The sequence below is a fragment of the Corythoichthys intestinalis genome, chromosome 2 (assembly GCF_030265065.1).
Source record: "Corythoichthys intestinalis isolate RoL2023-P3 chromosome 2, ASM3026506v1, whole genome shotgun sequence".
NCBI classification, from domain to species: domain Eukaryota; kingdom Metazoa; phylum Chordata; class Actinopteri; order Syngnathiformes; family Syngnathidae; genus Corythoichthys; species Corythoichthys intestinalis.
This window is the reverse complement of record NC_080396.1, coordinates 44,277,701-44,300,582: the sequence shown is the minus strand read 5'-3', so window position 1 is coordinate 44,300,582 and position 22,882 is coordinate 44,277,701. Positions and strand designations below refer to the sequence as shown.

At 43.9% G+C, this 22,882-nt stretch overlaps 1 protein-coding gene across 2 annotated transcripts; it reads left to right on the top strand.

Moving 5' to 3' along the window:
- The first annotated feature begins 4,256 nt into the window (after positions 1–4,256).
- On the top strand, positions 4,257–20,778 carry cobll1a (cordon-bleu WH2 repeat protein-like 1a). Of its 2 annotated transcripts, none has more exons than XM_057857128.1 (7): positions 4,257–4,400; positions 4,923–5,066; positions 5,231–5,504; positions 9,460–9,566; positions 15,560–15,745; positions 15,817–15,916; positions 20,255–20,778. In XM_057857128.1, exons 2-7 carry the CDS (start codon positions 5,031–5,033, stop codon positions 20,275–20,277), a joined length of 726 nt encoding a protein of 241 aa, XP_057713111.1. In that variant the 5' UTR covers positions 4,257–4,400; positions 4,923–5,030; the 3' UTR covers positions 20,278–20,778. The 2 variants fall into 2 exon arrangements, with proteins under 2 accessions (XP_057713111.1, XP_057713102.1); XM_057857119.1 differs by having other exon boundaries at positions 20,252–20,778.
- Positions 20,779–22,882: the final 2,104 nt, after the last annotated feature.

The following is a 22,882-nucleotide window of genomic DNA, read 5'->3' as shown; positions in this document are numbered from 1 at the left end:
CAATCTGCCTTGTTTGTTTTTACCTTGAGAGAGACATTGTCAAATAAATAATTTTTGTAAACCAAGAAACTTGAGTCCAGCCCTGACACACAGAATAATGAATTTTGATTGTTATTTATATTTGTAGCGCAGCAATGCATGCTAGGAGGCATGTTGGATGACAACAGTGTTTACAGCAGGTGGCAGCAGAGGTTGACTGTCTCCCCAAAGGGAGCAGTGATGGCCAAATGAAGCTTCTTGAACCAGTTGGCTGCAAAGCTTCATGGTGGTTCATTTAGTCTTATAACAGTCATATGATGCCGCTGTCAAATAAAGTGTTACCGATTAATATTTTTGGGGTAAATATCCCATAATACAGTGAGAACAGCTGTGGCTTTTAGTCCAGTGCCGCTTATCTATGAACAAATGCCGTTTTCGTGCCAAATTTGGTGGGTGGTGGCTTATAGTCAGTTGCGCCTTAAAGTGCAAAAATTACGGTAAATACACACTGGCCCTGAGTAACATTAAAGTATTTTTTTAAAGATAGTATTTAAATTGTTGCATGCCTTCGATTGTGATAGACCTTCAATTTTAATTAGGAGGACTGGCTGCATGATTAGCTCAGTTTACAGATCAATGTATACTTAGCATAATCACAGTAACAGAGTTGCAAATCCGTAATGAGTTTTTTATTGGGAGGAGAAGCTGGCTGTTTATTTAGCTTGACTGCTGACAAAGAGGACAAACTCACATATGTAAACAGGTATGAAATACAATTTGTTTTATTCTGATCAGATGAATAAAAGGGTTACATGAGGTAAAGTGAGACATTCAATCAGGGCTAACAATTTTATTAAAAATGTGAAAAATAGAAGAAATTACATCAATGTAGTTTACACATTCTTTTAGAAAAATATCTGATTATATCAGGTTTACCATACCATGTGATTCACTGAATTATGAACTACCATAATCAAATAATAATCAAATTAACTATGACCACCTGGCTCCATAAATGTATCATCAGCCCAGAGACATGATCAGCACTCTAAAGAGCGTGCATGCCTTCATTCGTCAAAATGAGAACTCACAGGCAACAATAAGTCAGCAAATATTTAATCAGCCATGAGCCCCCCTTATTAATTTTTTTTTATTTAATTTTTTTTTTTTTTTTATTACCTTCTTTTTTTTATTTTATTTTTTTATTACCTTCCAAATTTCATTCTAATTAATCCATGAATAACAGGAGTGCCCGTTTTAGATATTGTCTTCTTTAAGAAGAAGAAGAACAAAGTGAGATCTTGAGGCCCTCCTACTAAGCAGTCTAAAAAGGATATGGTAACAGTTTTGCATGCATGTTGTTGGACACACATTCCACAAATAATAATTAAGATTTCTACTAGAGTTGTATGATAATTACTTTTTAACCGATAATCGATATCACGGTATTGTCCAGCTTAAAAAATCGATACGGATATATGCGGATGTGCACTTAACGTGTTATTGCTATTTGGATTGGGATGCTTTATTGTGTGCTGGATGCTTTAATAATGATAAATATAACAACTTTACTGTATTACAAATGAAATAAACATTCTGTGAAAAATAAGAGAACAACTTCAACTAAAGTTATAAACAACTTCAACCAAAGTTATAGAAAATAAATGTCCCATGTATTATTAATGTAAATTGATATGAGCCAAAATGTCCATCATTGAATAAAATGAATCATTCACAATTAAGTCACGTTTAAAGTAATTACCCCAAAGAGCCACTAGGATGCGACCAAAGTATTACAAATACGCTATCATAAAACATGCCAATGCAATGACAATTCCCAAGATGCATTTCGCTGGGCTTTTGCACAGATTTTTATATTTTATTACTTTTCTTAGTGACTATTTATTTCTTGTACCGCAGTATCCATTTGTAATGAGTATGTAAGCATAAGCAGAATCCATGCAAAATGAAACCACTTCTCATACTTAAGCAGAATCTGTATTGTATAATAAAGTGCTGTAGGGAGTAATTATAATGTGAAGCTGAATGCAACATTGAATCACTCAAATCAATTGGAGTGAGAAAAGTGTTCATTTAACAGTGCTTACCATTTTGCATGGAACTACCTACTAGTTAAATGTAGAATTACATTCAGCTGCCTGCCAATCATTTTTGTGATACATTGATTTATTAATGTGTGTGTCTGTTGGGAAGGAATTATTGTGCTAAATATTGTCTGACCATATCTGCTCTGTATATAGTTTATCACATATGTATACCCTATACATTTTTGTTCAACACTTTTTTTAATTGTTTGCCAGTCACAGAGGTTAAATTTGGCATACATCATCAGCAATGGGATCATAACTCATAACCTGTGTGACCATAATGTAGGAGGGGACAGTACCCCCTGAAACAAAAAGAAAAAAACAAAAATATATGAAACAAAAACCACACTCAGACACACAAACAGTACCTCAACAGTCATAAAAATATATGATATAGTAATGTCTCCTGTAAGTCAGCAGTGCCAAGTAGCTCCCCTAATATCAACGTACAACAAATTATACATATAAAGCTACAGTATGAACATTTGGGTCCAGTAGGAGTGCCCAAATACAGTACGTACGTACGTACTCTCCAAACCACCTCCAAACTCTTACCTGATCACAATTCTTCTTCAAACACCCACATATTTTGAATGTAGCCAGAGGTGTTGATAGACTGTAGTGAGCTGTCAAAACGCGCAGCAAAATATAAAGCACTCCCAAAAGCAATCATTTGGTACAGCTTGGCAGCGAGGCTGCGGACGTCATCATTTTCGGAACCTCCCTTAAATGAATCGAGCCTCGGTACGCGCTTTGCGTAAGTCCCCTCATTACTCGACACATGCTTCGAAGGCTCAGCGCACCTCGTTACATCACTAGCATCAAGCATGTTTGCCCAAGACCAACATTATCCAATATCATTTTATAATGCCTTTATTGGCTCCCAGATATTATTGGGAAACTCTGATTTCAGCTATTATGTTCATTAAAGAAGTTCCCACCGAGACAGCAGTAAGAAAAACTGTCCTCCAATTCTGGAATGCCCCAGTATCATGACCTTGCTGGCAAGCGACAAGACCAGTGTGGAATCTTACACGTGGCCATTGAACAAAACAATGTCACACTTGTCCGCTGAACCCATAGCCGGCACCTGATTGCGTCCAGGTGGTATGGGAGATCATCAACCTCAAAATTTACCAACAATCATATCTATCTAATTGGCTACCATTGATGATGATGATTGATGTCCAATTCAATCTCATCCACATGGAAATATCTGCAGAATTTTGATCATATCGTTGCCATTTGATGTCAATTCCAAATGGTAACTGGCCTGACTGTTCCAATTCTTTTGGAGAATAGTACAGAAGGGAGCATTTTACACTGCAATATGAAGTCTGCTGTGTAGAGTGAAAAACACAGCAGAACTAATTGGCAGCAAACTGTGACTTGGCTGCATTATTCATTAGAATTGATGTAAGAAGTTTGGCACCCTCTGAAACAGATTCTGGCTGGTTGTTTTGTTGAAATGAAAGATTTTGTCTGGATTAAATCAAATATGTACAGGGATGAGACAAGTTTGTTTCTTTAGAATGATATTTTTTATTAACAATAATTTGAAAACAAATCTTTGGTCAAAGATTAGATTGCCAGGTACGTGGATCTATCAGACTCTGCCTAGGTGTTTTTTTCACAAGATGGCTCAAGATTATGACCTCAAACTGGTTCACTTGTCACCTCTTCAATATAATCAAACACAATACATACTGCTGAAATTTGGACTTTTACTATTTATTTGGCCTTAATTTGTCGCGATTCAATGTAGATTCAGACAAATTAGAGCAAATTGTAATCAATGTTTTACATTTAATGCCTGAGGTAACTGAATTTGAAGGTCAAATGGCTAAGCATGTCATTTATTTTCATCTTGGTTTATCTGGTAAATAGTTTCAGAGCAATTACCCCTTTTTTTCTGAAGAACCTTAGCCATTTACTGGAAAATGTCCCTATTTACTGAAACTTTCTAAAATGCTACTGGATGGCCTGGCGATTAATAATACAAAGTAGATAAAACCTTTTACTTTTGTATGTGCCCAATTACCGATAACAGAGTGGTGACCTATGCTGAATGGGAAGTTATCCCACGTGCATGTAGGGCACACTTTAAGCTCTTACATGGGTAAGACGTGCTCAGACATGCAAAGTAGAAACAGAGAGAGAGAGAGAGAGAGAGAGAGAGAGAAAGAGAGGTGTGGTTTAGTATTCATGGTAAACTGGGATTACCCGAGACACAACTCCTATGCTTGATCATCCCATCCTATGCGGAACATATTAATATTTTCCCAGAAAAATTAGACGTCTCAATTGAAACAGGTAAAATACACTCAGCTAAATATGTACTCATTTAATATTGAGGTACTTTATAAATAGATTTATCTAAAAGCACTGTCCTCCTTTCAAGGAAGCGTAATCTGATTTGGAACTGAGGTTTACTGTACTGCTTGCATGAATCAACTTTCAATCTTATCCTGAGGTAGACAACATGCAGTTCTAATGATAGCCTTCTAATCATTAGAAACAAAAACATGTTCATGTTTTAAAATAAGTCACAAAGCATCTTTTTGTATGTTTATCTTTAGTTCACGTTCAAGACAATCTAACATAAAAAAAAAAAATAGAATATTTCACATTTAAATTACTTTTAGATTTAGGGAGAAACCTATGAAAATCATTGTAATTAAGAATCCAGCAGTGCAAGAACCTTGTAGTTTTGTGTGATGTGTAAAATGGGAAAATACAGCATTTTTAGATTGTAAATTGTTCTTGATGCTCCTCCCTCCCTCTTATTATGTTTTTGCCAAATGTTGTTTTAACAATTACTTTTTTTCTCCTTAGTATAAGTAGTCATGGTTTGTGCATGGAGTCACCTGGACCTGTCTGGCTATACTACTGAAGAATATTTGACTAAAACTTTGGACCAATGTGCTGAAGAAACCTGAAGCGATGGAAGACAAAATCAGGAGGCCTTATGTGCCTGAGGTGAACATTTTATACAGTCCTGTTATTCATTTCTAAAATGAGATTTTCCCCTTTTAACTTTTTGTTTGGTGGGGTGCCGCCGAACAGTTACAAGTCTCCAATTTAACATAAAAGAACAGATTAAACTTCAGATTTCTAATACTTTAACCAAATGTACTTTGCAGGCCACTGTCCGTCTGTTGATCAATTACAATAAGTCACACAAGACTGTGCTGCGAGTGAACCCCCAACTGCCCCTTGAGAGCCTTCTTCCATTGGTGTGCCACAAGTGCGAGTTGAGCGTTGAAACAACTGTCCTTCTGAGGGACTGTCGGTCCAAAGAGTCACTGGACATTGCCAAGACTTTAAATGAGCATGGGCTTAGGGAGGTGTTTGCTTGGGATACAGCGGATACAGAGCCCCCTGTTGATCAATATCAACTCTGTTCACAAGAACCAGGTAAGATAAAAACCCTGTAAAACCACTTATGCCCAGTCCATAGTTTTACTTCACTGAGTTTTCGTCTTTCACTTACTATTTGTGTTTTTGTATTTGCTCAGGCCCAGTTCATTTACTACAGTGGCATGAAAAAGTATCTGAACCTTTTGGAATTTGTCACATTTCTGCATAAAATCCCCATCAAACGTGATCTGATGTTTGTCAAAATCCCACAGATTAAAAAACAGTGTCTGCTTCAACTAAAACCACCCAAACATTAATAGGTTTTCATATTTTGATTAGGATAGTATGCAAACAATGACAGAACGGGAATAAAATTAAGTGAACAATCACATTTAATATTTTGGGGCCCCCCGTTTGGCAGCAATAACTTCAGTCAGATTCCTGAGATGTCTGACATGAATCGCTGTCTTTAGGTCATGCCACAGCATCTCAATTGAGTTCAAGTCTGGACTTTGACTTGGCCACTCCAGAACATATAGTTTGTTCTTCTGAAACCATTCTGAAGTTGATTTACTTCTTTGTTTTGGATCATTGTCTTGTTGCATAGACTGCCTCAGGTTTTCCTGCAGAACATCCTAATAAACTTTTGAATTCATTCTTCCATTATTGATTGCAAATTGTCCAGGCCCTGAAGCAGCAAAACAGCCCCAGATAATGATGCTCCCTCTACCATGCTTCACAGTGGGGATAAGGTGTTGATGTTGGTGAGCTGCTCCATTTTTCCTCCACACATGACATTTTTTGTTACTCCTAAACAATTCAACTTTGATTTCAACAGTCCACAAAATATTTTGCCAAAACTTCTGTGGGGGGTCCAAATGCCTTTTTGCGGACATTAAATGAGCAACAATGTTTTTTTTAAACAGCAGTGGCTTCCTCTGTGGAGTCCTCCCATTAACACCATTCTTGGCCATAGTTTTATACAGTGGGGCAAATAAGTATTTAGTCAACCACTAATTGTGCAAGTTCTCCCACTTGAAAATATTAGAGAGGCCTGTAATTGTCAACATTGGTAAACCTCAACCATGAGAGACATAATATGGGGGAAAAAATCCACAGAAAATCACATTGTTTGATTTTTAAAGAATTTATTTGCAAATTATGGTGGAAAATAAGTATTTGGTCAATACCAAAAGTTCATCTCAATACTTTGTTATGTACCCTTTGTTGGCAATAACGGAGGCCAAACGTTTTCTGTAACTCTTCACAAGCTTTTCACACACTGTTGCTGGTATTTTGACCACTTCCTCCATGCAGATCTCCTCTAGAGCAGAGATGTTTTGGGGCTGTCGTTGGGCAACACAGACGTTCAACTCCCTCCACAGATTTTTATATGGGGTTGAGATCTGGAGACTGGCTAGGCCACTCGAGGACCTTGAAATGGTTCTTACGAAGCCACTCCTTTGTTGCCCTGGCTGTGTGTTTGGGATCATTGTCAAGCTGAAAGACCCAGCCATGTCTCATCTTCAATGCCCTTTCTGATGGAAGGAGATTTTCATTCAAAAGCTCTCGATACATGGCCCCATTCATTCTTTCCTTTACACAGATCAGTCGTCCTGGTCCCTTTGCAGAAAAACAGCCCCAAAGCATAATGTTTCCACCCCCATGCTTCACAGTGGGTATGGTGTCCTTCGGATGCCATTCAGTATTCTTTCTCCTCCAAACACGAGAACCTATTTTGGTTTCATCTGACCATAACACATTCTCCCAGTCCTCTTCTGGATCATCTAAATGCTCTCTAGCGAACCGCAGACGGGCCTGGACGTGTCTGACAGTGCAGGATTTGAGTCCCTGGTGGCGCATTGTGTTACTGATAGTAGCCTTTGTTACTATGGTCCCAGCTCTCTGTAGGTCATTCACTAGTTCCCCCCGTGTGGTTCTGGGACTTTTGCTCACCGTTCTTGTTATCATTTTGACGCCACGGGGTGGGATCTTGCATGGAGCCCCAGATCGAGGGAGATTATCAGTGGTCTTGTATGTCTTCCATTTTCTAATAATTGCTCCCACAGTTGATTTCTTTACACCAAGCGTTTTACCTATTGCAAATTCAGTTTTCCCAGCCTGGTTCAGGTCTACAATTTTGTCTCTGGTGTCCTTTGACAGCTCTTTGGTCTTGGCCATAGTGGAGTTTGGAGTGTGACTGACTGAGGTTGTGGACAGGTGTCTTTTATACCGATAATGAGTTAAAACAGGTTCCATTAATACAGGTAACGAGTGGAGCCTCGTTAGACCTCATTAGAAGAAGTTAGATCTCTCTGAGAGACAGAAATCTTGCTTGTTTGTAGGTGACCAAATACTTATTTTCCACTCTAATTTGGAAATAAATTATTTAAAAATCAAACAATATGATTTTCTGTTTTTTTTCCACATTCTGTCTCTCATGGTTGAGGTTTACTCATGTTGACAATTACAGGCCTCTCTAATCTTTTCAAGTAGGAGAACTTGCACAATTTGTGGTTGACTAAATACTTATTTGCCCCACTGTACGAGACAGGCTATAATAAATTTTTTAAAGCCCAGATTATTTGAAACAAGTCATTTGTTAAAATTTAAAAAATGAAAGCTCTCTTAGTCAACCATAGTCCAATTTATGTAGTCCCACCTTGCCTTAATGGTCTTAATGGTCTTGCCTTATTTGCCCCACTGTATATACTGTAGTTGATTTGTGCACAGAGATATTGGACTGTGCCAGGGATTTCTGTAAGTCTTTAGCAGACATGCTAGGGTTCTTTTTTACCTCTCTGAGTATTCTGCGCTGAACTTTTGGCATCATCTTTGGTGGACGGCCAGTCCTTGGGAGAGAAGCAACAGTGCCAAAATCTCTCTTTGTAGACAACTTGTCTATTTATGAACATCCAGACTTTTACAGATGGTTTTGTATCCTTTCCCAGCTTTATCCAAATCGACAATCCTTGATCACAGGTCTTCAGACAGCACTTTTGACCGAGCCATGATGCACATCAGACAATGCTTCTCATCAAGACATTTCTTACAAGTTGTGTGTGTTTTACAGTGGGCAGAGCAGCTTTAAACCACTCATCAGTGATTGGGCACACACCTGATTTAAAATAATTGCTAAAAATTGGTTTCAATTGCTCTTTAAATCTCCTTAGGCAGAGGATTCACTTACTTATATTTCCCCCTTTTGTCTTTGTTGTCATGCTGTCCTCATTAAAATATTAAAACCTATAAATGTTTGGGTGGTTTTAATTAAAGCAGACACTGTATTTTTATCTGTGTGATTATGACAAAGATCAGATCACACTTGATGGTGATTTTATGCAGAAATGTGAGAAATTCCAAAAGGTTCAGATACTTTTTTATACCACTGTATATATATTAGAATTTACAGTATTTGCCTAAAATGTTTGAGTTGGTATGGTGTTCAGTGGTTAGCATGTGTGGTTCTCAGTTCATAGTCAAGAGTTCAAGGGTTCAATCCCAGTCTTTGGCCATCGTTTGTGGAGTTTGCATGTTCTCCCTGTATCTGTGTGGGTTTTCTCCAGGTACTCCAGTTTCTTCCCAGAAACATGCAGGGTAGGCTGATTGACCACTTTAAATTGTATAGTGCGAGTGTGTGCCTGATGGTTGTTTGCGCCCTGTGATTGGCTGGCAATTAGAGTTTCCCCAGCTCGTAATTATTTTGGATAGGCTCCAGCACCCATGCGACTCTCATGAGGATAACCGGAACAGAAGATGGATGAATGAATAAAAAGTTTGAGATAAAAAACAATACTGTATGTCGATGAAAGTTGTTTTATTTACAGAGGTTGAATTGCTGAATTGAATTGAATTTTTTTTTTCTTTTTTGTTGAAGATATTTTGTTTTCACCATTGAAAAATATTAACGTTTACTTGTGGAGATGAGGTAGTTTTACCATTCTACTGTCTGAATACAGAATATGTGCTAAACTCAACATCTTTTACTTTTTCTTGTTTTATGTGTTAATAGCCAAATGGAGTGCTCTACATCATTTGGACCAGTCAACGGGGAAAAAGAAACAGGATGTCAGTGGCTTTCTCAGCTTTTGTCGAAGACTGAAGAAAAAAACTGAAATAGTATGTTTAAAATTATGTGCATATTAAGAATTAGGATTAGCTTCAATGGTCAAGTATGTTAAAAAGGAGAAGAGTAGTCAGCAGTTTGAGCCCTTCTTGTATTACAACAAACAAGGCGCTATAACAAAAAGCACCTGAACATGACACATAACTGAGATGCATTTACTGTACATAGCATTGTAAGAAAACCATTAGTGCATTTGTACTGAATAATGACAGTTGTGCATGTGATGCAGTCTCGTCCATTAATACAAAGTGAGCAGTATGAAAGTAAATATGATACTGTTAGGTTTTGTGTTTGGTTTCTCCTTGTGTGACTTGTCCTGTGATTACCCATTACTCTCACCTGTGTGTGTTTTCCCAGTGTATTCGGCAATCTGCATCCACCTGTGTTACCCAGCTGTTCCTTGTCTCGTTATCCCTTGTCTGCTTGTGTATATATGCTCCCATTTTCTGTTCACTCCTTGCTGCGTCATTGTCTATGTCTATGTCAATGTCTGTGCCTGCGTCAAAGTTGAAGTCCAGTCCTAGCCCTCGTGTTCGTCTCAGTAAGTTTTTGATATTCAGCCTTTGTTAGTGACCTAAGTTATTTGTTGATAGTTTTTTGATCACCACAGCCTTTGTTTTGTACTTTGTGCCTTTTGTTAGTTATCATTAAAGCCCTTTTGAGTTCTCTGCCACCTGCCTCGCTGCCTTTTTCGTTTTCCCTGCATTTGGGTCCATAACAACCTGCCTGCCTGCCCGTTCATTCCTGACAGAATGACGCAGCCACTAGTGGACCCAGCGGGAAAAATCCAGCACCGGCGTACACGCCGACGACCATCCGCATGTTCCCCTGATTATATTCTGCCTCGCCACGTTTTTTTAGATTCAGATTTTTCTGATTTTGAAGATCACGATTCATATGATTTCCATTCTGATTCCGACTCCGACCTGGATTTTGATTTCACGCCCTCCGTTTCCCCTGGTAATTTTTCTTTCCACCCGTCGCACTTTATATCCCGTTCTGAAATCTTGGCCAAAGACTCCTACCTGGGATCCCGGTGGGCCATCTATCGGGGACCCCCCCGGGGTGGTCTGCGGGGACGCCCAGGCTCACTGCGGCCTAATGGGGCTATTCTGCCGCCCCTGCCACCTGAAGGCCCTCAGCAAAAGCCTCGGCTTGGCCGTCAACGCCGACGGCGGGCGGCGGTGCTGACGTCGTGGGTTCCCGAAGCTCCCGCGCCGGCTCCCCGCAGTCAAGTTCCGCCAACGCCGGCTCCCCGCAGTCAAGTTCCGCCAACGCCGGCTCCCCGCAGTCAAGTTCCGCCAACGCCGGCTCCCCGCAGTCAAGTTCCGCCAACGCCGGCTCCCCGCAGTCAAGTTCCGCCAACGCCGGCTCCCCGCAGTCAAGTTCCGCCAACGCCGGCTCCCCGCAGTCAAGTTCCGCCAACGCCGGCTCCCCGCAGTCAAGTTCCGCCAACGCCGGCTCCCCGCAGTCAAGTTCCGCCAACGCCGGCTCCCCGCAGTCAAGTTCCGCCAACGCCGGCTCCCCGCAGTCAAGTTCCGCCAACGCCGGCTCCCCGCAGTCAAGTTCCTCCCGCGCCGGCTCCACGCAGTCAAGTTCCTCCCGCGCCGGCTCCACGCAGTCAAGTTCCTCCCGCGCCGGCTCCACGCAGTCAAGTTCCTCCCGCGCCGGCTCCACGCAGTCAAGTTCCTCCCGCGCCGGCTCCACGCAGTCAAGTTCCTCCCGCGCCGGCTCCACGCAGTCAAGTTCCTCCCGCGCCGGCTCCACGCAGTCAAGTTCCTCCCGCGCCGGCTCCACGCAGTCAAGTTCCTCCCGCGCCGGCTCCACGCAGTCAAGTTCCTCCCGCGCCGGCTCCACGCAGTCAAGTTCCTCCCGCGCCGGCTCCACGCAGTCAAGTTCCTCCCGCGCCGGCTCCACGCAGTCAAGTTCCTCCCGCGCCGGCTCCACGCAGTCAAGTTCCTCCCGCGCCGGCTCCACGCAGTCAAGTTCCTCCCGCGCCGGCTCCACGCAGTCAAGTTCCTCCCGCGCCGGCTCCACGCAGTCAAGTTCCTCCCGCGCCGGCTCCACGCAGTCAAGTTCCTCCCGCGCCGGCTCCACGCAGTCAAGTTCCTCCCGCGCCGGCTCCACGCAGTCAAGTTCCTCCCGCGCCGGCTCCCCGCAGTCAAGTTCCTCCCGCGCCGGCTCCCCGCAGTCAAGTTCCTCCCGCGCCGGCTCCCCGCAGTCAAGTTCCTCCCGCGCCGGCTCCCCGCAGTCAAGTTCCTCCCGCGCCGGCTCCCCGCAGTCAAGTTCCTCCCGCGCCGGCTCCCCGCAGTCAAGTTCCTCCCGCGCCGGCTCCCCGCAGTCAAGTTCCTCCCGCGCCGGCTCCCCGCAGTCCAGCTCCTCCCGCGCCGGCTCCCCGCAGTCCAGTGCCCGTCCCGGCGCCCAAGCTGCCCGAGGTGCCCGTCCCGGCGCCTCGTCGCCTAGTCCTTGTCCCGGCACCTCGCCGTCTGGCCTCCGTTCCAGTGCCTGCGCTGATTCCACGCAGTCCAGTGCCCGCGCCAAAGTCCAAGCTGCCCGAGGTGCCCGTCCCGGCGCCTCGTCGCCTAGTCCCTGTCCCGGCGCCTCGCCGTCTGACCTTCGTTCCAGTGCCCGACGACTCCGCTGCTGTTCCGCCAGCAGACTCCTGCGACTCCGCTGCTGTTCCGCCAGCAGACTCCTGCGACTCCGCTGCTGTTCCGCCAGCAGACTCCTGCGACTCCGCTGCTGTTCCGCCAGCAGACTCCTGCGACGCCGCTGCTGTTCCGCCAGCAGACTCCTGCGACGCCGCTGCTGTTCCGCCAGCAGCCTCCTGCGACGCCGCTGCTGTTCCGCCAGCAGCCTCCTGCGACGCCGCTGCTGTTCCGCCAGCAGCCTCCTGCGACGCCGCTGCTGCTCCGCCAGCAGCCTCCTGCGACACCGCTGCTGCTCCGCCAGCAGTCTCCTGCGACGCCGCTGCTGCTCCGCCAGCAGTCTCCTGCGACTCCGCTGCTGTCCCGCCAGCAGACGACTCCGCTGCTGTCCCGCCAGCAGACGACTCCGCTGCTGTCCCGCCAGCAGACGACTCCGCTGCTGTCCCGCCAGCAGACGACTCCGCTGCTGTCCCGCCAGCAGACGACTCCGCTGCTGTCCCGCCAGCAGACGACTCCGCTGCTGTCCCGCCAGCAGACGACTCCGCTGCTGTCCCGCCAGCAGGCGACTCCGCTGCTGTCCCGCCAGCAGGCGACTCCGCTGCTGTCCCGCCAGCAGTCTCCTGCGACTCCGCTGCTGTCCCGCCAGCAGACGACTCCGCTGCTGTCCCGCCAGCAGACGACTCCGCTGCTGTCCCGCCAGCAGACGACTCCGCTGCTGTCCCGCCAGCAGACGACTCCGCTGCTGTCCCGCCAGCAGACGACACCGCTGCTGTCCCGCCAGCAGACGACACCGCTGCTGTCCCGCCAGCAGACGACACCGCTGCTGTCCCGCCAGCAGACGACACCGCTGCTGTCCCGCCAGCAGACGACACCGCTGCTGTCCCGCCAGCAGACGACACCGCTGCTGTCCCGCCAGCAGACGACACCGCTGCTGTCCCGCCAGCAGACGACACCGCTGCTGTCCCGCCAGCAGACGACACCGCTGCTGTCCCGCCAGCAGACGACACCGCTGCTGTCCCGCCAGCAGACGACACCGCTGCTGTCCCGCCAGCAGACGACACCGCTGCTGTCCCGCCAGCAGACGACACCGCTGCTGTCCCGCCAGCAGACGACACCGCTGCTGTCCCGCCAGCAGACGACACCGCTGCTGTCCCGCCAGCAGACGACGACTCCGACGACGACACCGACGACGACACCGACGACGACACCGACGACGACTCCGACGACGACTCCGACGACGACTCCGACGACGACTCCGACGACGACTCCGACGACGACTCCGACGACGACTCCGACGACGACTCCGACTCTGTTCCTGGTCCGCACGACGACTCCGACTCTGTTCCTGGTCCGCACGACGACTCCGACTCCGACTCTGTTCCTGGTCCGCACGACGACTCCGACTCCGACTCCGACTCTGTTCCTGGTCCGCACGACGACTCCGACTCTGTTCCGGACCCTCGCCCCGATGATGCTGCTCCCCGTTTCCTGCCAAAACGTGGCGGTATGGACAACCGAGCACTACCTCGTCGGGGACGCCCGCCTGATCTGCCTGTGCGGTCGCCCAATGTCTGGCGCCCCGGGCGCCCTCCCGATCGACCCGTGCGATCGGCCCACGTCTGGCGTCCTGGACGCCCGCCTGACTGGCCGTGACGGGCTGGTGTTGCTCCCTCCTCCGAGCAACCTTCTGACTTTTTGTTTCCTCGGGACGTCTGGGATCCGTCCCTTGAGGGGGGGGTACTGTTAGGTTTTGTGTTTGGTTTCTCCTTGTGTGACTTGTCCTGTGATTACCCATTACTCTCACCTGTGTGTGTTTTCCCAGTGTATTCGGCAATCTGCATCCACCTGTGTTACCCAGCTGTTCCTTGTCTCGTTATCCCTTGTCTGCTTGTGTATATATGCTCCCATTTTCTGTTCACTCCTTGCTGCGTCATTGTCTATGTCTATGTCAATGTCTGTGCCTGCGTCAAAGTTGAAGTCCAGTCCTAGCCCTCGTGTTCGTCTCAGTAAGTTTTTGATATTCAGCCTTTGTTAGTGACCTAAGTTATTTGTTGATAGTTTTTTGATCACCACAGCCTTTGTTTTGTACTTTGTGCCTTTTGTTAGTTATCATTAAAGCCCTTTTGAGTTCTCTGCCACCTGCCTCGCTGCCTTTTTCGTTTTCCCTGCATTTGGGTCCATAACAACCTGCCTGCCTGCCCGTTCATTCCTGACAGATACAATATTCAAATGAATGCAGTTATTGTGCAATATACTGTAAATCACAATCATCACTAGTGCTGTTGTTGCGATACAATGGGAGTCGTTAAAGTGATGCTACGCTGTATAAAAGTGGCCCGTAGTTTGAAAATTAATCATGAATAACTTTTAATTATTTTGCTTATTTTTTTTGTACTCATTGTTTCCGCTCTTCTTCCTTTGAAGACTTATTTCAGTCTGCTGTTATTCTTCGGACTGTTATAATTGTTTTTAATAGAGTTTTCCGATAATGACTTTTTAGCCGATAACCAATATCCCGTAATTGTCCAACTCCGAAAATCCGATCCCGATATATGCGGTCATGGACTTAACATAGTCATTATTTTTCCATCATTTATTGTTAATTGACTTTTTGACCCATGACTGCAAATTGTCTGCACACATAACAAATATCAAGCGTCTTACTTAAGGGACATCTAATGGTCAATAGGCATAACTGCTGTGCTAAGATGTGACCATCCCTCGGACAAAGGTGGAAGGAAGCAGACGTCTACATTCACTTTGAAGGCTCAAAGCCGATAATGAGAAACCGTTGTCGATACTATCCGATAACATTTAAAAATGCTTTCATCTGCCGATATTACTCAAATTTTTAATATTATTGTTATTACGTGTAAATGGCTGTCTGGCGACCAATTTAGGGTTTAGTCCGCCTTTCACCCGATGTCAGCTGGGATATGCTGCAGGACCCTGCAAGCCTTACAAGAATAAGCGGTGTTGGAAATGGATGGATGGACTTGTCTGTCTCACCTGTCTTATCACTGTCCTGTTTTAATACTGTACATCAGGGGTGCCCGAGTCCGGTCCTCGAGAGCCCCTATCCAGCTTGTTTTCCATGTCTCCCTCCTTGAACACACCTGAATCAAATGATCAGCTCATCAGCAAGCTCTGCAGGAGCCTGATAATGATCCTGATTATTTAAGTCAGGTGTGTTGGAGGAGGGAGAATTGGAAAACAAGCTGGATAGGGGCTCTCGAGGACTGGACTTTAGCACCCCTGCTGTACAGTATTGTCATAATGCACAAATTAAAAAAACTGCTTGAGAAGAAAGAAAATACAGTATGTATATTTCACTTCAGAAAGAAGGGATGGTGAGATCTCCAACTACTCCTGATCTTCTAAAGATAAAGTCAGCTGATGTGAACGAGCAGGAGATTTCTCATTCAAACACCTTGCCAGGGCATCAAAAGAGAAGAGCTCCACTTCCCCCCATGGGTGTATCGCAGTGTCTATCCAACAACCTCAACAATCACAGAGGCTCACAGGTTTGTAATAGGCTGGCTCCGACCCACCCAAAAATGGATGGTCTTTGTCCTCAAAAGCAATTTGTCTGCAGAGATCTGTTACATCAAACCTCAGGAGACCCAAAAGGAATGCTCCACCCCCTCCATGTACGAGCACACTGAAGGAGGTGCAAGTAGATATAGATGCTGAAGGTAAATGTCATGCCTTGATTTGAGTTTTGTTAAAGGGATCCTCTATTTTTAAGACAAGTAATTCTTATAAGATAAATGTTAGTATGAGTTATCATAATTTGATATTAAAACCCCTCTTAATGTTTTTGTTTTAATAAAGTTTATAAAATTATTTTAAGTGATAGGTCGCCATTCTTGTTATGTCGCGGTGTGTGACATCACTGGCCCCGTTGCCGAAATTCCAGCGTGTCAATAGTTAGCTTTCCCAACATGTCGTCAGTTGTACCCTTCCTATTTGCACCAGATCTGAAAAGTGAAGAGCAGGACAGCGCTGTCGGTCGTTCACAAGACGAGCTTCAGGGAAAAATGCGTGCAGCAAATACCTGATCAGACAAAAGTTGGGCGAAACTGGTGATGCACTCGCTGTCTCAATGGCAACAGAGCGACAGAGTGCTATAGACCCTACTCACCAACGTCGCAGAATGACGTGTCGCTGTATCCGGCTGCTATATTGTCCGTCTTTGTTTATCCGTATTCTCAATGGTTTCAATTTGTCGTGCAATTTATAGTGCAATTCATGGAAGCCCCGGTGCTTTCAGACGCTGTAAACTCATTGGATGCGTTGCATAAAAGGCGTTATGTGGAAAAGCTTCAGTCTATCCATTCGCCAGATCCAAATTTGATGCCTAAATCGATATTTTTCGACCCGCTGTCTTCGCCCTCTCTGCCTGACATCTGCTACCCTGATATCTACAACTATCTTGTCCACACAAAATCAGCCTATTCTCACGAAAGTTTGAAAAACTTTAAGAGCAGCACTCTAAGCAACATTACCCCGTGTGACCCTTCCAATTTTCTAAAATGGCGACAATCAATAAAAAAAAAAAGTTTACTGCGATGGCCGACGCTTCAAGAATAGGTGGATATTGGACTATTTCTTCAATGAAACACGCAACAACTGTGTCTGCCTCATTTCCAAAGAGACACTCGCTGTTTTCAAAGAGTTCGATGTGATGCGATAATAACAAGACACGCGGACATGTACGACATTACAGGGAAGATACGCCGCGAGAAATTATAGCAACTTGAAGCTACAGCAGCAGTATTTCGCAAGAGCCCGAGTGTCGAAAGAGAACGCCACAAAGACGAGACTGTAAAATTATGAATTTAAAAAAATTAATAAAGCAAATGTGACACACAGAAGGGCTTGCTAACATTTGTTTAAATATATTGTTCTATGTAAATCAGCCAAGATAATCCCCGCATTTTTACCACACAAAATCTGGCCCCCTTTGCAAAAGGTTTGGACACACCTGTTTAACTGATGATCCGTAGACGAGGCCAGCTTCTTTCACTTGGTACCAGCTAAATATTATTCAAAATGTAATGATGGTGGAAGAAATAAGCATCTTGAATTTGAAACTGTATGTTGTCGGCGATTAGCCTCGCAATGATCTTAATTGTGGTTGTCAGCCCAAAACCCTCTAAATATATATTAAATGCATCTTACCAGATATAAAATGACTACTACATAATCCGTGGTAATCGTTTGGAGCCCAGTTTTCTCGTCGAATTGCAGCAGTCCATCTCGCTCTCCTCTCCGGGTCTCTCGGAATACGGTAGAACTTCAAGTCTCTCCGTCTATCTTCTCTGTTATTGCAACCAACCACCACACACGCCTTCACCATTTTGATTATTAATGTTAACAAGCAGAAAAACACGCCATAATAGGAGGAATTTACGTAGCAGTAATGCGTCAAAATGACGAGTAGACGGACAATATGGCGCGGAGGCGTGGTTGTGACATCATGTGAGTAGGGTCTATAGGGAACTCGGGTTGGGAGCGAGAGTGTTGGGAACTCCGGTTTTATTAGCAGATATTCAAGGTAAGCATATTGCGTTTTCAAACATCCCAATATAATTATGTAGATTGTTAGCATCCAGAGCTGTCGTGTGCTTACAGTACTGGCCAAAGAGCACACATTGTGTAATCCATGTCTTGTGCATTGTAACGCGTGGTAGCTAGGATACGTGTATAAAAGTACCAAAAAGGGGAAAAGCTTCCACTTATGCACATTTATTCACAAACAATAATTATTTCCACCTTGACCACTCTTCACTGGGAAGCTCAGCAGTACGCAACCCGTGTTCCCTGACGAACTCCAACATTGTTGTAAGGTCCACGTCAGTCACTGTCGTCACTGTAGCGTGCCATAGTGCTTTAATTATTTAGTATGATTTGGGGAAAACTCCCACGAAGAATAGTCAACAAAAAAGATCGCAATAGTAATCCAAATCCGCGTTTTTTACTCACTCGAAGATCCAGGAATTAGACCGATCCCATGGCAATGTTCCAGCCGCGATCAGGCCGTCGATTCCAAAAGATTACAAAAGAGACTGATCCGAAAAGGCGCGGTGGGACCGACAAATCAAAACAATGGACAGATCCGAAACCAATATTGCAGATGCGGTGGGACCTTGCTTGACTGAGGATCCAGGATACATGTTCAGGCGCCAGTTGCAACGCGTGGTGGGTAGGATACGTGCGCACAGGGACCAAAAAGGGGGAGAACCTTCCACTTATGCACATTTATTCACTAAAAATAATAATTCCACCTTGACCACTCACTTCACTCCCCTTGTTTTCATTTGACCGGAAATTGCATCCAAAAGCAGCACATCGTGGCATTTTACTTCGCGAGTTTAGGCAGCAATAAACAATTGTTGAACACGCTACACATTTGGAAAGATGCCATTGACGTCATCACTGCGAGCCCGCAAACCATGGCGTCAACTAACGGTCAAAATATGTACTAAATATTATAAAATATTGCCATTGATTTAACATTTTATGTGTTTCTAACAACATATTTTAGTACAAGACAACAATTGTGGTTTATTAGAGCCTACATGTATTAAAGTTAGAGGATCACTTCAAGATTTTGCCCTAGTGTTTCTTGTCCATGTGATTACACATTGATTTCACCTGCTCATTGTGTCTTGACCAATCCGCTGCCTCTTGTATCAACCACCTGTGTCTTATCGTCTCGTTACCCCATGTCTGTATTTAAGTTCCCCATGTGCTTTCTGTTCTTATTTTGTCATTGTTTTTCCGAGTGTCGCTTTCAAGTAATCCCAATGTCAATGGTCAATGTCCAAGCCCTTGTGTTTATTCTTCCCAAACTAATTTTGATTCCTGTTTTTTTTTTTTTTTTTTTTTTTTTTTTTTTTTTTTTTTTTTTGCTTTCCTTGAGTTTGTTTTGTACTTTGCTTTTTTGGCTAACTAACATTAAATCATTTTTGTGTTCACCGCCGCCCGGCCTTGCCTCCTTTGTTGTTTTCCCTGCTTTTGGGTCCACCACACTTCCACGTCTTGACAGTAAAATGGCCCCTTTATGTACTGTATATCATTACCGTCTTAAAATAATTGCATAAGTCAATTCTACAAAATTATTAAAATGATAAGTTTTTAAAAAATACACAAATGGTTCTGTTTTGTGTTTCCTGATAAATCTAAAATAAATCACCTTGGTGACTCGGGTGGCTTGGGGGACTGCCCTTGGTGCTGCGGTGTGGATGGTTGTTATGCCCGCGGGCATTCAGAGCACGCTCCACCCTGCGATGGCGGAGGCAGATTACTGTACTGTACTGTGTCTAAACAGCTGAACAGGACAGGTTAAGAAATTCCAAAAATAATTGCAATGTCCAACAACTGCAAAATAAAACATACTCAACTAGAAATGCTGCGAAAATAGCAGAGAGATGAGAGTGGGTCAACTTGTTCTGAGCAACCGTTTTTGTGGTCAATTATTGTTCATACAGATTGAGGAGACTGGATTACTTGTCTTTTTTCAATATTTAAAATAATAATAATTGTTCTTCACTCTACAGTCTGTTGAATGTGTTTAGAGCTTAAATTTGTAAATTAATGTACTGATATTCTACACAGCCTCTGTCATGTTACCAAGTGTGTTTGGACAAATAACATGCTCTTTAAGAAAAAAATGATTTGTAGTCTTGGGAAGAAAAAAAAAACAGTTTATTACTCGAAACAAGACGATTTGTCTTTTACAGAACCTTAAATATCTTATGAAAAATACTTGTTTTAATCAAGATATGACTCAAAACAAGATGTTTCCAATAGTTTTTTTGCAAGCTATTCAAGATGTATTTGTCTCAAAACAAGCCTTTATTTTTATTTTTTTCACTAGTTAAGGGACTATGTCATATTTTACGTGTGTTGAGATAGTTTCACTAGAAATTAGACACATATTCTTGGTAAGATTTTGGGGTTTTGCAGTTTACTTACCCCCTAACATCTTGATGTTCGCACTTCTCTTCCATTCCTTCTCTCAGCAGGAGACGGAGCTAGGTGGCGATGAACAAAATGATGCTGTCACTGCTGTGGTTACTGCACTAAGCGACCTGAACAGAACTTGTGGAGGACCGCCTACAGTACATGTGTCGCTTCATGTCACGAAATTGACTCGGATTCTGTTTATAAACTAACACTGAATAGTAATTATTTTCCCATGTCATATGATTAATGTTGCTCACTTCTGATTCATTGCATCCTGATCCCTTTGTCTTTATTCCCCTTTCCTTTTCCCAAATGTCTAATTGCTCTCTGTCGTATGTGTGACTTGGGTAATGGAGCAATAAATATAAATAACATTGCAGAAATTTGGAAAGTAATGGTAGCGCATTTATGGCTTTATATTGGGTGGTACACTATTAAATTGCTCTAAAAAACTAAATGTGTAACGTACGTCAATGATTTTATGCATTCATTCTACAGTGCCCTCCATAATTATTGGCACCCCTGGTTAAGATGTGTTTTTTAGCATCTAATATATATTTTTTTAATTCAAATAATATGGGACCTTAATAAAAAAAAAGAGAAAAATCCAACCTTCAATACAAGTGCATTTATTCAGTGGGGGGAAAATCCCACATAAAAAAATAATTATTTGACATCAAATAATGTGTGTCACAATTATTAGCACCCCTGGTGTTAATACTTTGTACAAACACCTTTTGCCAACAGAACAGCACCTAATCTTCTCCTATAATGTTTCACAAGCTTGATTCTGTGTCTGGTGAACCATTTCTGTGTAGATTTGGCCGTATGTTTAGGGTCATTGTCTTGCTGAAAGACCCAGTGACGACCCACCTTCAGCTTTCGGGCAGAGGGCAACAGATTTTGATTTAAAATGTCCTGGTATTTCAAAGCATTCATGATGCCATGCACCCTAACAAGGTTCCCAGGGCCTTTGGAAGCGAAACAGCTCCACAGCATCACTGACCCACCCCCATACTTCACAGTGGGTATGAGGTGCTGTCTACACGCCAACAAGCTGTTTGGGAGGCATGCACGGAGAAAACCTTTCCTCACTCAAAATCATAAACGTAAACGTCTGGAGTTCGCCAAGCGGTACTGGGGCTTCAACTGGGACCGTGTGCTTTGGTCAGATGAGACCAAGATTGAGCTTCTTGGCAACAAACACTCTAAGTGGGTCTGGCGTGCCACGAAAGATGTGCATGCTGAAAAGCACCTCATACCCACTGTGAAGTATGGTGGTGGGTCAGTGATGCTGTGGGGCTGTTTCGCTTCCAAAGGCCCTGGGAACCTGGTTGGGGTGCATGGCATCATGAATGCTTTGAAATACCAGGACATTTTAAATCAAAATCTGTTACCCTCTGCCTGAAAGCTGAAGATGGGTTGTCACTGGGTCTTTCAGCAAGACAATGACCCTAAACATATGGCCAAATCTACACAGAAATGGTTCACCAGACACAAAATCAAGCTTGTGAAACATTATAGGAGAAGATTAGGTGCTGTTTTGTTGGCAAAAGGGGGTTGTACAAAGTTTTACCACCAGGGGTGCTAATAATTGTGACACGCATTATTTGATTTCAAATAATTATTTCTTTATGTGGGAATTTTTCCCCACTGAATAAATGCACTTGTATTAAAGGGTATGACAACACCTGGGGAAATGCTAATATTCCATCATTTATCCATCAAAACATGCCTTTGGAATTCATATCATGCCACTTCGTGTAATTACACACATCGCAACACCAAGAAAATGATAGAAATTAGGTCGATTGTCAAGCTAAAAGGACCCGCCCCCGAGATGCCGGAAATCTAGCATATTGTGTGCGTGACGTCACTATAGGGAAAAAAACGGCTCAGTGCGTAGTACTGAATGGCGGTGATGATGGCGGACAATTTTGTTTCTATTTGCAGCGACGAATCCGACGTAACGAACATTCTTCTAATGGTGACGAGGAGAGTTATGAACCTTTCTTTGGTGTTTTGGGTTATCAATTTGAGCCCAAACGAAAACCAGTGCAGCCTAATGAAAGGATCATTGAGGGGAGCAATCACACTGATGAAACACCGGCGGAAACAGAATCACTGAATGGTTTGTTTTGCATTTCTTTTTGTGAAGCTGATACACCGTGACCGCAAAATAATGTATAGAATAATTATCATTTAATATGCCATCATCGGTTTCGCTCTGCCAACCGACACAAATATGAATGGGATTAGAGGATTTGTTCTATATATTTTACGAGCGATAATTTATACATGTGTCCAGTCCTATAGCCAATGCGTGATATGTTTTTTATTATAAAAGAGTACTCACTCTGGCCATTTCCCTCCTTTGCTTTGCCTGGGGTGGTGAGGTGGTCTCATCAGAGCCAGTCATCGTCCTCTTTCACCGGGCACCACATCTGCTTTCAGCAGCAATTTCTTAGCAAAACCTGATTTCATTTGCCCATAGTTCGTATAGCTTTCAGGTGTAAAATGCGCACCACACAAAACCGTGCCGGAGACTGGGTCTGCAAAATTAGCCCTCTTAGCACTGACGAACTTTACTCATTGTCTGCGTAGTCCAGCTCTTTTTCTCGCGTTCAGGAACTCATGGGTACTACATTGCGACAAATGGCTATTTGTAAACCACATAGCATGACAGG

Coding starts and splice junctions, on each gene's coding strand:
- cobll1a (XM_057857119.1), top strand. CDS start 5,031: ATGGAAGACAAAATCAGGAGGCCTTATGTGCCTGAG. Junction 5,067..5,230: donor GGAGGCCTTATGTGCCTGAG/GTGAACATTTTA, acceptor TGTACTTTGCAG/GCCACTGTCCGTCTGTTGAT. Junction 9,567..15,559: donor TGAAGAAAAAAACTGAAATA/GTATGTTTAAAA, acceptor ATTTCACTTCAG/AAAGAAGGGATGGTGAGATC.